Source organism: Ursus arctos, unplaced genomic scaffold, assembly GCF_023065955.2.
Source record: "Ursus arctos isolate Adak ecotype North America unplaced genomic scaffold, UrsArc2.0 scaffold_69, whole genome shotgun sequence".
Classification (NCBI taxonomy): domain Eukaryota; kingdom Metazoa; phylum Chordata; class Mammalia; order Carnivora; family Ursidae; genus Ursus; species Ursus arctos.
Window position 1 is genome coordinate 17082 of NW_026623088.1, and position 14507 is coordinate 31588.

General features: G+C 48.8%; 1 protein-coding gene and 1 long non-coding RNA gene across 3 annotated transcripts; one reads left to right on the forward strand and one right to left on the reverse strand.

Moving 5' to 3' along the window:
• Positions 1-1716: 1716 nt before the first annotated feature.
• PSMD13 (proteasome 26S subunit, non-ATPase 13) lies at positions 1717-14311 on the reverse strand. Of its 2 annotated transcripts, none has more exons than XM_026490355.4 (13): positions 14073-14311; positions 12750-12828; positions 9221-9255; positions 9080-9135; positions 8800-8843; positions 8530-8616; positions 6695-6866; positions 5461-5540; positions 5257-5382; positions 3642-3704; positions 2962-3042; positions 2683-2799; positions 1717-2144 (listed from the first exon to the last, which is right to left on the reverse strand). In XM_026490355.4, the coding sequence occupies exons 1-13, from the start codon at positions 14165-14167 to the stop codon at positions 2049-2051; spliced, it is 1131 nt and encodes a 376-aa protein (XP_026346140.1). In that variant the 5' UTR covers positions 14168-14311; the 3' UTR covers positions 1717-2048. The 2 variants fall into 2 exon arrangements, with proteins under 2 accessions (XP_026346140.1, XP_026346139.1); XM_026490354.4 differs by having other exon boundaries at positions 2683-2835; positions 14073-14252.
• On the forward strand, positions 7775-9161 carry LOC125281231 (uncharacterized). The gene is made up of 2 exons (XR_007188371.2): positions 7775-8724; positions 9026-9161. It is a non-coding gene; the product is annotated as an uncharacterized LOC125281231 (long non-coding RNA).
• Positions 14312-14507: the final 196 nt, after the last annotated feature.

Genomic DNA, 14507 nt, shown 5'->3' on the forward strand with positions numbered 1-14507 from the left:
AGCCCTATGGCTGGGACACTGTTCCTACGCCAGGAAAGAGGTCCATCGCCAGGAGGTCAGGCTCCCACAGCAGCCAGCGGAGTCAGTTAGGGGATGGTGGTCTCTCTGTTTTCAGGCCCCCACTTGCCTTCTGGCAAATGAGGGGTGCTAAACGGCTGAGCTTGGAGGGCACTCAGTGTGTACTCCAGCTTCACCGCCCACTGAAGGGGAAGAGTGGGCTGCTTTGAGGGTCCGTGAGAGCACAGGTGAAAACACAGAACTCAGTTACCCTCAGGCTCCGGGAGAGCAGATCGCTACCTCTGTGTTAAGCATCAATAAACCAAGGTCTTGAAGGTCATCTGTTCAGGGTCATATCACTGGTGAAGCTAAGATCTGAACCCAGCCTAAGGGCCCAGTTCTGGGCCAATGTTGCTCTGAATCCGCTGGGAGGCAAAGCCAGGAGGAAGAATTGGTTCCCAAACCGGCATCTGACTCTGTTTTAGGGAACAGGCAGGGATGACTGGGCCCAGGCTTTGTTGCAGGAGGAAACCGAATGAAGGAGAAGTATAGTTAGTTCTTCAGAATCTGGCTCGGGGTGGGATGGCCTTTGCGCACTGGTGTGAGTGCACACACATGCACATGCAGTACCGGGAGTCCCATCTCCTCCATCCAGGCTTCTGAGCAGGACTGCCGTTTAGGGAAAAGGCCCTGCCCTTGTATGACCCCAGTCTCAGCTGTCTCTTGCGTCCCACACAGCACCCGGCACGCACACGTCTGCTGGTATCAGGAAGGGAGGGCACATGCTGTGCCTGGTCAGGAGTTCAAGGTCGGGGGACACATGGCCTGGCCAGGCAGGCTCTAGGGGCGGGGGTGGGGGTGGAGGAGGGGGCGATGATAAAGAGGTCCTGCCCCACAGAGACTGGAGCCCAGGGCTGCTAGTCTGGGTCTTTGCAGAGGCTGTCCACAATGATGACTACAGTGGTCCCTGCTCGTGCATTGCAGGGTTTTTCCACCTGACACACAAGAAGTTTGGGGCTGGGCTGAGGGTCCCACAGGAGCGGGGGCGGGGGGCAAGACATCTCTAGCACCGGACTGCTGCTCTGGTTAGGAGTCCCCCACGGCAGGACCAGGAACAGCGGGGCAGGGAGACAGCCTTACCCAATGACCCAGGAATGACCTGGTAATGGTCTAGTCAACTCACAAGTACGTGCTTTCCTCAACCCAGGAGCAAGCCATTGGGCTCTCTGTGATGTTCCTCAGCTTCCTGATTCCTGCAGGCTGGGTCTTATCCCATCTGGAGAGCTACAAGAGAAGCTCCACAGCATGAAGGCTCCGCAGCTCGGGCTCCAGGCGCAGGACAAAAGACCCCATTAAACCCCTCCCCCACCTAGTGTTCGCTTGGTGCTTGTGTGATTTGTGTACGAGTAGCCCCCTCCCTGGACACTCGGCACTAGGTTGAGGGCTGGCTGGGACACCCGGGCCCCAGAAGCCACTGGCTGGGTGGTGGTGGGTTGGACGCCTGTCAGATGGCAGCGGACAGCACGTCTGAGCCACAAGAGACAGGACTTGCTTTCTTGGCCCCAGTGCCCTGCACGTGCCGAGCTGCCCTTTTCCCAGGGTAGGAGGAGGGCTGAGGCCAAACCCCCACCAAGCTCCATCTCCCATCTCCTGCTTTCTAATCTCTTAGGCCCAGGCTGCACCTGGAAGTTAAGACTAAGGAAACAGAACCACAAAAAGGACAAAACAAAGGCGTTTATTATAGGAACATTCTCATACGCCACCAGAGATGTCCACAGGTGGATGTGGAGACAAGCGTCCACACACTTCAGGGCTACTCCTTCTCATTCCTTGGGGCACGTGCACACTCTTGCCCGCCTCGTCACCGGAGACCCGTGACCCCCCCCACTGTGGGCTATGGGAGACACCCATGAAGGAGGCTTCTCTCTGCGGCCGGGCCCCCCATCAGTGACAGTCCTGTTTTCACAGCAGGAAGAACAAACAGAATCCCGCCCCCCACCCCCAACTACATGCAGATCTTCTCAGCTGCCACGGACGGTGAGGCGGGGGCACTAGGTGAGGATATCGTGGGCCTGGTGCTCCACCAACATCTCCATGCTCCTCACGTCAGCGCACCAGAACTCCAGGCGGTCCTTCATCCCCTTGATCTGAGGCAAACCAGGACCACACGGGTGTCAGGACACTTGGGAATCCCAGGCGCACCTCACCAGCTAATTCTTTAGGGTTAGCGCTAATAGAAAGGACACTAGAGCTGGGGGAGTGGGCTGTGTGAGAGGTGATTATCCCAGTCAATTCTTATCGCAAGGACATTTAAAAAACTTGCGTGAAAGAAAACAGGCAAGAATAGAGGAAATCCACAGGATTAAATTTCCAGTAAATATGGACAAGATGGATCGGAGCTCAAACCACAGAACTAGGAACATATTTGATCCGAGTACCAATTTTAAGATTAAAAGGCTTCATCAGCACAACCAGCACTGTAATTACGATAAGCTTTTAAATGCAGGGTTCAAACCCCAGGCTTGTATTAAATTAGGTTCTTTAAAAACCCTTAGTCCCCACAGCAGTAATATATTCTCTGAAACCTCTCGTCAATACCGCTTTCTTCCTAAATGGCTTCCATCCAAGGGAAACTAAGACAGCAGATACCATCCGAACCACCTGCGGAGGCGAACTACGTGCTACCTGCTGCAGATCCAGCACTCGGGGCTGCACCCAGGTCATGTGGACCCGCTTGTCCACCTCGTCAATGCTGCCTTTCACCAGACCCACCGAGAGCGCCTTCATCACCAGCAACTCCACCTGTGCAGAGGGGCTGCTGTGAGTCACCCCGAGGCCCTAAGTGGGGGGGAGCGAGACACCGTGTCTTCTGCGGTTTGGAGTCTGGGGAACAGAGCTCACAGGAGCTCCAAACCCTCTGGGCGGCAGCTTTACCACTGGACCATCCTGAGTCCAACAACGTACCTCGTTCACAGTGATTTTAGCACTTTTGGCAATTTCTTCAAAAGTGAGTTGTCTGTGATTGGCAGGTCGTGTGAAAGTCATCTGAAAAAAATTTTTTGGTTAACTATTTTTCCAAATAAAAACTGTCAGAGAACTGACTGATACGGATGTTTTGTCAATACTTGCTCTGAAAACACAGATTTTACTACTATCCCACATACTAAACTTTTCCTGAACAGTAGCCATGTATCTTATTAGGAACAGGTCTTCCGTGCTCAGATACTAAGGTGAAATAAGGTCCACGGCAGTTGTCGGCAGCGGTCAGCACTCATGCCCGAGCAGTGCTTGAGGCCACCACGTGCCAGGGCCACACTTGAGCTGGGGCAGCATGGCGGCCCAGAAATGGAAGATCCATTTCCTCAAGAAGCTTAAGTTCTAGGAGGGAAAGAGATGAGCACGGAGAAGGGTGCGTACAATGAGGTGGCAGCTACTTGAGCTCAGATGGCCAGGGAACACCTCCGCTAGCCTGGGTCTTTGCGTTATCTTAGATGAGACTCAAATACAAACTTCAAAAAGCAAACGGTGGCAGAAGAAAAAGGAAGGTGGTGGAGAGGGGGTGTGGCCAAAATATCACTATGAGAGCCTTGGACAGTGTGCAGGACCCCATGGGCTCACCTGCAGGTTCCTGGGTGCTTGCTTACCTCCATGAGGCACAACAACTGAATTTTCCTCAGAAGCTGGGGTTCGTTGGCTGCTAAATCAGGCTGGAAGGTAGAAAGACCTCAGTTACCTAACCTGGGCTTTGAAATTCCTTCTTCAACAGATCGAACGAAAAGAAACTTGGCATGTCCAAACACCTTGTACAGCAGGGTCGTGGAGGCTCGCTTCTCTCAGGACACCGTTACCTGGCGTCTCCCTGAAAAGCCGTGCCCCACGTAAGACAGCATTTACAGTGTAAGATTTACCCTAATGCCACAGACACCAGGGGGCAGGACCCAGGTGCAGGCATTTCAAGGAGACTCTTGGCACAAAGAAAGGCAAGGAATGACCCGTCCTGTGCCTGAGCAGGTCCAAGTGCACTGCCTGCTCGGTCAGCTCCGTGTAAGTGGGGCCTCCGAGGAACACACTCCTTAAGTTCCAGGGAGTTTTCTGGACTGAAAGAGCAAGTTATTAAGTTGTCATGAAAACCAGCACTGTCACGAGAACCGCACAGTCTCCTTGCAGGAAGGCCACAGGTTACTGCTGAGCAGAGACAAAAAAAGGAGAATGGGTTCCCTGATGCAAACATTTAGGAACTCATACCCCAACACAGGCAGCCCTCCAGGGATACTTCTGCCACAGGTACGGGACAGGTCAAACTCTTCAGAAGTGCCCACTCCCCCAAATGGGCTCTCACTGCTTAGACACAGCGCTGGCAACGCACTTCTGAAGTTCTTATGTTTCTACAGCCAGCCATCTTTCTTTCCAAGTGGCACACCTGTTTCTTTCAAAGATCGACACACGGACTGTAGTCAAGGTTGGCTGGGCTGGTTTTCTGCCTCTTCACAGCCCGTTTACATCTACTCGGCTCCACTATCTGTGAATTCCACAAGTTTATTTTGAACTTTGAGAAAACTGAAATTTCAGAAAAGTACAAAAACAATCATCCCTATCGCTATGAACAATTTTAGTAATATCTGCTTCCAATAATCTCATTTAAAAAATAAACTTACTATGAAAGTTCAGGTCCTTGTTAATACCTCTTCTCCCTGATCCATACCTCCCAGAGGCTCCTCTCCTTGCCTAGTGCCCTCTCCCCTGCTGACCCCTTTCCCTCTACACTGACCGCTCCCTCCCTGCACAGACTGTCCTGCCTTCCCGCACTCAAGGCTCTCCCCGGCTCTCATCACTCACTCACTTTGGTCTCACCGACCCTACTTCAGGTCAGCAACATGCTAAAAGCTTCCTTTTCCTCTGTTGAATACACTCTTCTCATATTCTGCACTTGGCTAAATTCTACTCACAACTAAGATCAGATACAGAGCATTACTTCTTTTGGGTCCTTGGTGACGCCCCCGTCACCCAGATGACACTCCCCTGTCATATTCTGTTATTAGCACTGAGCACTACCATAGTAACTGAATTACTGCCGTAACTAGCCACTTAACCACCTGCTCTGAGAGCAAGACCGGCCTGTCTTCATCTCCTGTCTCCCCAGAGCCTGCTGTGTAGAGGGAAGGTGCACAGCAAACGTTGTGTTAAATCAATGAACAGACGCAGGACGAAGGCGAGCCAGGGGCACTGCAGGAGCACTCAGCCGTCCTTCCCATGACTGACCTGCTGGCCCCAGGCGGTCTTCAGCGTCTGGAATCTCTCCACGTTGCCACTGTTAAAGGCGTAAAGGGTGTCAATCAGCCACTGCCGGTCGGTGCTCCTCAGTGATTCCAGCACGGGGTGCATGAGCTGCGAGGAGGAGATGGTTAGCTGACCACAAAATCAGTCTCCCCGTTGTTAAGAAATCTGTGCCCAGGGTCCACTTACGAGTTCTCCAAAGTTAAAAACTCCCTCGCCAAGCAGTCCTGCTAGTCCCAGCGTGAAAGCTCTCTCCTGCTGCTCAGACACTGCGGCAACAACACACCTCCAGTGACACCCAGTTACGAGAACCAGTCCTGTTTGGCTTTAAAAATCTCATAAAAAGTAAAGAAACCATTCCCTGTAATGGTCATATCACAAAGCCTTAACACGTTGGTTTTTTAAAAATTTTTTTATCTTTTATTTTTATTTTTTAGAGAGGGAAGGTGGGGAGGGGCGGAGGGAGAGAGAGAATCTCAGGCAGGCTCCATGTCCGGCGCAGAGCCCGACAAAGGGCTCAATCCCAGGACCCTGAGATCATGACCAGAGCCCAAACCAAGAGTCAGATGCTCAACCGACTGAGGCCCCCAGGCGCCCCATTAGTCATCGCTTAAAGTACTAGATTAACTCAAATTATACCTGGAACCACGTGTGCAGGTTTTGTGGGAAAGACATTCATTCGTTTACTTATTCCTACCCAAATACGTGACTCTATTTATATTTTCAGCTAATCTACTTCCGGGAAGAATTACCTCTTATTTCTCTTAAAGTCACCTCATCTAGCCTCTTTTCAGAATAGAGTGAGCCTAACTCCTTGTTCCCATACAATCCCCTCTCCTGACCGTGCTACTTGCTTTTTCCAATGTTTCTCTCGAGATGCAAGAATTAAAACTGCACCCAATTTTAGGGGTTGCTGGTCTCCACAGCTTCAACAGTGTACTGTGAGAAACACCTAAAACGGGCTCACATTTCTTTTCTAAACACACTCCTCGCACTTTCCCCAAAACGTATTGTTCACTTTTCTTTCCATTCCTCAGATCCTTGAAAGATTTCTGTGAGGTGTTCCCCTGGATCTTGTTCAGTTTCCGGCACAAGATCTCAGGTACCGGGTTTCACCGTGCCCTTCTTGCTGCAGGGGCCCAGACGCTGACACTGCTGGGCTTCTCACAAAGGTCTCTGATTCAGAGAACAGGGAAGACTGGAGAAGGACCAGCGAGGGGCTACAGGGCGCAGTCTTGTTTTCACCTGAGCTGAATTCTGAAGGCAGCCCCAGGGAGAAACTGATGGCTGCATGGCTCTTTCTACCCTCTACCACCTGTGCTCTCTTCAACGAGGGAGGGATACACCAGAGTAGCTTCTGAGACCTGCTACCATGCCTCAAAAGCGTGCTCCTTCGACGTGGACTTTAATGGCTCCATGTTACCTGGCAGATCCTTGATGTCGACGCAGCCCAGAAACCGCAGGGCATCTTTGTAGTAGGCCGCGTGGTTCCCGACCGTTTGGTAGTATTTACTGGAGAGGTCGTAGAAGCGACTGTGAACCGACGTCACACCAGGGAGGCTGCTGAGCATCTCTTCCACATCTTCAATTGTTTCCTAAACGCAGGAAGCAAGGTTGCCCTTCTTTTTAGCTTAAAGCACCTTTAAGGAAATACATGACATGAAGGCTGACAGACAGGACTATGTGAAAATGGAAAATTTCAGCTCATCCAAGACACACAGAAAAGAGAACAAAAATAAGCTACAGACTGGACAAAGGTACTTACCGCACAGGTAACCCGCAAGGGAGTGTGACCAACACTATATACAGAACTCTTACATATCAACAGGAGGACGGTAACACAAAACAGTGAGCAAAAGAAAAGATATCAACAGGCAATTTACGTAAGTGGAGACACGAATGGAGTGGTCAATACATCCCCAATGAGATGGCATTTCATCTCCACCGGATTGGCAAGAATTAAATAGTCTGAAAGTATCAAGTGCTGAAGACTCGGAGCTTTGGAAGTGCTAGGGGAGTGTGAGCCATCGTGGAGAAAGGTCTGACCACATCTGGTAAAGGCGTAAAACACACACCGTATGCCTGTAGCCTCACCTGCAGGCACATGCGCTGGTGAGGAACCAGGCACAGAAATGCTGATAACTAACAGTACTGTTCGTAACAGGAAAACCCCGGAATCCCTTCAACAGGACACTGATGCACAGGCTGTGAAACAGTCATAACAGCAGAATACCAAATAACGGGAAGAATGAATGGGTCACAGGTATCAGCACGATGACTCTCACACCTCACACCGAGCCAGCCACTCAAAACAATACTATGTATCACTCAGACTTACACGCCCTATCTAGCGAGTGTCAGGAGCCACACAAACACGAGGAACACCACACACGCGCACGGGAGCACTGCTGGTGCAGGAACGTGCTCTGAGGGCCCAGCAGCTCCAACCGTGCAGTGCTGCTTCATTCCTAAGCTGGGTGGGGTACGCGGACACCCACGACAGAATTCTTTATAGTATTCTCTGGCTTTTGACATGTCTTAAATATTCAGAGCAAAACGCAGTAAGTATGTATGCAGGACAGGACTGGGAAGCAACAAAACATAAGAAAGGTTATTTTAGGGCAAGGAGAACATCAACACTTACCCCAATATTTTCTTAAATATTACGGTTACCAAAAAACCCAAACCCAAATCCAAACTCAACACAGGTAGTCTCTACTTTAACAAGGTGGACTGGCCACATAAGTTGGTCTTACTGCCACCCATAACCACATCCATCCCCCAAATTACACTAAAACGGAAATAACAAACAGAGAGAAAACTTCTACAAGGATTAGAAGGCAGAGGGGGCAAAGGAGCAGCCTGTGACCTGTCGTGGTGAGTGGGCTGACCCTGGTCAGTGAGGACCCATGTGGACAGTCGGAGGCTGTCTGGAACCCTCCTGCTGACAGATGTGCTGTGCTTGCCCAGGGCAGTCCCCTTATGTTAAAGGGTAATAGGCCTCATAGCAGCAACTGACTCTTCGCGGTTTTGAAAAACAAAATACAAAACTGCACGCGTGCACACAGACTGATGGGGCAAAGAAATGTCGGCAGTGGGAGCGCGCGAGAGGATGTATGAGAGTTCCCTGTGCTACGTTTGCAACTTTTCTATAATTTAAAATCACTTTAAAAGGTAAAATGGAGAAATAGGGTTTTCCCCCCATAACTCTCACCAACTTTGTAAACCAAAGACAAACCTGTGTTACAGCAACCTTACCTTTGTGACCTGTAGGTCCCCGATGTTTAATTTTAGAGCTCCAATCGCAGTTTTACACAGGATCACTGCCTCATCGCTACTTTTCACCTACAGACATCAGAGACAAGGGGACCTGAGAAGTGTGGGCAGGAGACGAACAAAACATCTGCACGCTGGCTTCACTGACACGACTAGAGACACGCCGGTCTCTACAAGGTGTGTACAGCGGGCACAGACACAAAACTGTAAGTCACACATATTCTAAAGATTTGGCTCAGACTTCACATTTACCTTTTCACGAGTCTTTTCCAGAAAAGTAAGAGCCACAGTAGGGTCTAGAAAAGGCAGAAGAACAATGTCAGAAGAACCACCAAAGGGGCATCTGTAGAGACTGGTTCCTACCAACCACAACACTTAGGGTAATCTCTAGGGTTAGATCATAAAATATAATAAAAACGTGACGTAAAATCTGGCATTTTCTATCAAAACGTAAAAGTTCAATTAACTTATATTTCAGATCATTTTAATCACCATTTGGATCTTCTCCTTTACGACACAAAACGAGACTCACCAGTCATCTGTCTGACTACATGAAGAATGATTTCTACCAGGGACAAAGGGTTCACCCTGAAATAAAAACCAGCAGCCTCTGAGTGTCACTAAGCATCAATGTTTCCATGTTCAAAGCAAAAAACCGATAAAGGTGTTTTACCTGTGTTCAAATTCACTGATGAAGTTTTCATAAAGCTGTGGAACCAAAACACGCACAGTAATTACAGAATGTCTTTCATTCTGCAAAATCAGACATGCCCGCCATGCCCACCACGTAGCAGGCACTGCAGACATGTTGGTGGACTGACAGGACACCCATATTTGAGTTTATTAATCACCAACGGATTACTGAAGAAAGCTATGATTTTTTTCTTGGGAATTAGATCCCTGACCTGTAAGAATCTCCTAGAGAACAATTCCTATATTCTTTCTCCAAAGTATTTTAGGTAAAACAGACTATCAGTTTGAAAGATTCACTAACCTTCAGATTTTAGAGGGTTGCAGCCTCTATTACCAAATTTATTAGCCATTCAGCAAACACCTGAGTACTGACTCAGACTCTTTGCTAGGTACTACAGACACAGAATGTGTAAAATAAAAGTTGGGCTTTCAAGGATTCCTGGCCTAGTAGAGCAGACTTGTAAAAAAATAAATGACAACACTATGAGTTTACAAGCCAGGAAAAAATCCCATGTGGGTGGATCAGCCAAAAGGTGAGGTTCCGAAGAAGGTTATTCCAGAAGTGGTGATAACTGAGTTTTAAGGAAGGAAGAGGAGTTAGAGAGCTGGACACGCTTGGAATGGGAGAGGAGGTATGGAATTGGGAGAACATTCCAGACAGGAGCAAACATGCGCAAAAGCACTGAAGAAACACTGCACTGTTTTAGGAGCACTTCTGAAGGACACAGACAGTGGGAGGCGCTGGGGCTTGTCCTTGTCCTGAAGGCTAGCCGCAGCCAGTGGGAACACATGGTCACACTTCTCCTTTAGGAGCATGACCGGGGGCAGGGAGGACAGGGAGGGAACAGAAGGAGGGACAGAGACCAGCTGAGGCTACCGGTCAAGACAGGAGAGCGAGGGAGCCACAGCAGTGAGGGTGGACAAAGGGTCCGAGAGATTCGCTGGTCACAGGGAAGGGGAGCTGACAATGACCTCTGAACTTATCGCTGGGTAACTGGGCAAAGTGGGAAGAGGGAGCCTCCAGATGGGGTCAACTTGGATAAGGAGAGTCTGCAATTCCTCTGGGATGTGAAGATAGAAAGTCCCTGTGAAAGAAAATGTGGTGTATATGCACACAGAGTGTGGGGTAGTATTCAGCCATAAAAAGAAGGAAATCCTGCCATTTGTGACAACATGGATGAAACTGGAGGGCATTTTGCTTAGTGAAGTAAGTTAGACAAAGAAAGACAAATACTGTATGACTCAATTCTACGTGAAACCTAAAAAAACTGAACTCATAGATACAGAGAACAGATTGGTGGTTGCCAGAGGCAGGGGGTGGGGGTGCAAGAAATGGCTGAAGACAGTATGTCCGGTCATAATCAAGTCCTGGAGATATAACGTACAGCACGGTGTCTACAGTTAACAATACTGTGCTGTATATTTGAAAGTTACTGAGAGAGTAGATCATAAAAGTTGTCATCACAAGAAGAAAAAAAGCATAACTGTGAGATGGATGTTAACTAGACTTATTGTCACCATTTTGCACATATACCTATACTCCACACCGTACACTAATACAGTATTATACGTCAATGCTCTCTCAGTAAAACTGGGGGTGGGTGGGTAGAAATGTCCCTACAGCAGCCAGTTAGTTATTTAAATCTGGCACCTAGCACGGGGCACCTGAGTGGCTCAGTAGGTTAAGCGTCTGCCTTCGGCTCAGGTCATGATCCCTGGGTCCTAGGACTGAATCCTGCATCTCCCTCTGCCTCTGCCTGCTGCTCCCCCTGCTTGTGCGCGCACTCTCTCTCACTGTCTCTCTCTGTCAAATACATATATAAAATCTTTAAGAAAGATAAATCTGGCACCCAGCAAAGAGCTCTCTAAATAAAATGGCTTTTTCATTACAAAGGACTATTTCAAAGATATCTTCTTCATTAAGAGGGTATTCTCAACTTTTCTGACACCCGTTATAATTTTGCAAAAACCCATCCAAAGAAAAAAGAAACTCAAAATTACTACTGGTCACTGCAGGTTCATGAACACTACGTGTCTGAAAGTTGTGCGGGCTGAGTCCCAACAATTTTTAAAGGTTTGCTTGCCCACTGACACAGTAAACACCAGTCTGCTGACCTGAGTAAGTGTTATGTTACAGGGGGTTGAGGGAATATTTTGCTCTGTATAGAAAGTGATTTAAAGACAAGAAAGTAAAGGATAGAGATGAATAATCATGAATTATTCATTGCTATGATATAGAACCTTAGGGAACAATATTAAGACAGCTCTAATTTATCATTTTCCCACATAATCCAGAAGACAGAATGCCCAGTAAAATCTTTAGGTTTACAGATGAATAGAAGTTCCTTGGAAGGAGTGAAATGTCAAACTGGTGGGTATAAAACACAAGAAAATCTTAGGATCCCAGGTGGTGGGGTAATAAGGGTTAGCTTCACTGTGAGCACATATAAAGTAATGTATCCAGGGCAAATAACTCAAGCTATCAAAAACTAGTTTTTGGTTCCAATGCAGGTTTAAATCTCTGATTCATTCAGAATCTGAGAGAAAGGCATCAAAGAGTAAGACGCCAAGAAAGACTGTAAAGAGTAAGCTACCAGTGAACAAATTGGTGGGGGTCTGTCAGGGAGTGTGGGGAAGGCTGGGGCAGAGAATGGTTTCCCCCCCACCTGTTGACAAAATTCTAAAGGGCCCTACTACAGAGGATTTTCCCCTGCAAACCTCCCCACCGCCAAGTGAAGCACAGAGGCTCCATCTTTCACACCACCCAAGACAAGGCATTTTGGCAAGCAAGCAGATCAGTGGGAGGGAAGGACGCGGACTGATGACACTTGTCTACAAGGTCTCTATGGTTCTCTTCCATTATCTCCTACCCCACCCTCCAATGAGTTTGCACTTTGAATTTCTGAGTACGTTTCCAAAAGTACAGTACTGAAAAAAAAAAGTCTACAAACAGTAAGATACAGGGCATCCTATGCTATAAGACAGCATTTTAGGCAGGGATTTTATTATTTTTTTTTAAAGATTTTTTTTTTATTTCTTTATTTGACAGAGACAGCCAGTGAGAGAGGGAACACAAGCAGGGGGAGTGGGAGAGGAAGAAGCAGGCTCCTAGCAGAGGAGCCTGACGTGGGGCTCGATCCCAGAACGCTGGGATCACGCCCTGAGCCGAAGGCAGACGCTTAAAGACTGCGCCACCCAGGCGCCCCTAGGCAGGGATTTTAGAAGAAGCCAGACTGTATTTGACGACTCTTCTACCACCTGTTGGCTGTGATCTCCGGCAAGTTACTCAATCTCTTGGTGTTAACTTCTACATCAAATGAATAGGGTAACAGTAGTGCTTATATCCCAATGTTGTTGTAAAGAGTAAATGAGTAAATATACAAAACCCTTAGAACAGTCCCTGACATACTGACGACTGAGTAGGTATAATGCATTAATAAAAGCCCACCTATTGTTTTTAAAAGTCCTTTATATTTATATAATCTGACCTAGCATGGCAAATCATTTACCTTTATGAGGCCATCTCCTTGGGCAAAGCATGGGTCCTGCACAAAATCAAGCACCTGGAGTGTCAGTTGATGCCACAACCTGAAAAACATAAGGCCCTTAAGACCTATAAACTAATATCCAGTCACAGACACCTCCAGCCTTGATAGTCCTATCAAATAACAAATAGTAGCCAGTCTCTACTGTGTAACAGGAAGAAAGCTAAAGCAGGTGCTAATACACCGGAGCTCTTTTCCTCGCTCTGCTATTCAACGGTATGTCACCCTGGAGATCATCTTTTTAATTACCTCAAGAATTACTGTGAGGTTTGACTGAAAACAAGAATTTGGAATCACACATATCCAAGTTGAAATCCTGGCTCTTCTACTTAACAGCTGAGTATCTCGGGGAAGGAGCTTAAAGTGAGCTTGTTTCCTCCACTGTAAATGGGATGAATGAAGGGTTAAACAGGCAAATGAATAAATCCTCTAGAAAAGTGACGGTACATTCGAAGCCGAAGTCTAATTTTTAAGAATGCAAATAAAACGCTAATAGCAGAAGGCTGCTGAACATCACCCAAATATATATTCATTTTCTATGTAAGAGGCACAATGCTTAACGCTAGGGTTGTTAACAGGGAAGTTGTTACAGGTGTACTTTCCTATGGAACAATGCTAGCCACTTATTCTATTCGTTTGAAAAGAGGCTGGTGCTTGGCAACAGACAATTTGTCAAAAAAATTCATCCTAAGTAAGCCTAAACTCGGAGATCTCAGGGGCACAAAACCCAATATGAAATGTAACGGAAAGTAGGGACCATGGGAGAGGGGAGATGTGGTTGAAACCCAGGGTGTAACCAGCTGCAGAATCAAGAGGGAAAAAACAAAACTGCATTCGGCTCTGGTTTATCCGCTCCAGACCGCTGAGAGAGGGCGTAGACACAGCCACACCATACCAAGGCCAAGACACCAGGATCTGCTGTTCAAAATGCATGGCAGCCTTACCTCTGAAAGGGTGTTTGCTTGTTTGTCTGGAATCAAGAGCGAACAACCTTTAAAGCCCTGAACCCTTTTCGTAAGATCAGGGGAAGGGGAGTGCAGGAACTTCAGTCACAGCCCCTCGGTCAGGAAGGCAGTGAACCCTAGGCCCCCAAACTCTGCCTATGGCTCTGCCCCTCAGTCCCCGTGGGCTGTCACCCCTCCCCCTCCTCAGCGCACCTCTCCGGCCTAACTTGCTCCCACTCTCCGCACGCGGGGCTGAGCACCCTCGGTCCATCTATGTCCCGCCCCTCCCCCCGCCGCCCCCTCTCTGCCTCGCTCTCCCATCGCTGGGGCCCGGGGCGCTCACTTCTTCGTGTAGAGCTCCTCCAGACGGTGCCACACGGCGGCCTGGCCGGGCCCGGAGCTCTGGCTCTGCTGTAAAAAGCCAGGAACGTCCTTCATGACGGCAGGAAGACCCTGGGACAGCCGTACAACGGAGGTGTGAGCGCCGCGGGAATGGCCGCCGGAAATGCTCACTCACTTCCGGCCCTCGTCGCGCGAGGCAGGCCGGGAGCTCCCCGGCGGCGGGCGGCGGGCGGCGCGCGGGGGTTGTCCGGGTAACCGCGCCGGTGCCTCTGAAGAAATTCCCTCCAGGGTTTGTACCCGATTTCCCGCGCAGCTGGCCGTGGGATTCAACAGTACGAGGGCCTGGGGTCGGCCCGGCCATCGACTGGCTTTGTGGCCTCGGCCTTTGTGACCCGCAGGTTCTCATCTCAAACGGGGACCATGATAATAGTAGCTT

What these genes read in the sequence shown, in the direction of transcription:
- PSMD13 (XM_026490354.4), bottom strand. Translation starts at nt 14,167, where the DNA reads ATGAAGGACGTTCCTGGCTTTTTACAGCAGAGCCAGAGCTCCGGGCCC. An exon ending in GGGACCTACAGGTCACAAAG is followed by an intron (nt 6,867 to 8,529) that starts GTAAGGTTGCTG and finishes TCCTGCGTTTAG; the next exon opens with GAAACAATTGAAGATGTGGA. An exon ending in CTAAAATCACTGTGAACGAG is followed by an intron (nt 2,836 to 2,961) that starts GTACGTTGTTGG and finishes CCCCCCACTTAG; the next exon opens with GGCCTCGGGGTGACTCACAG.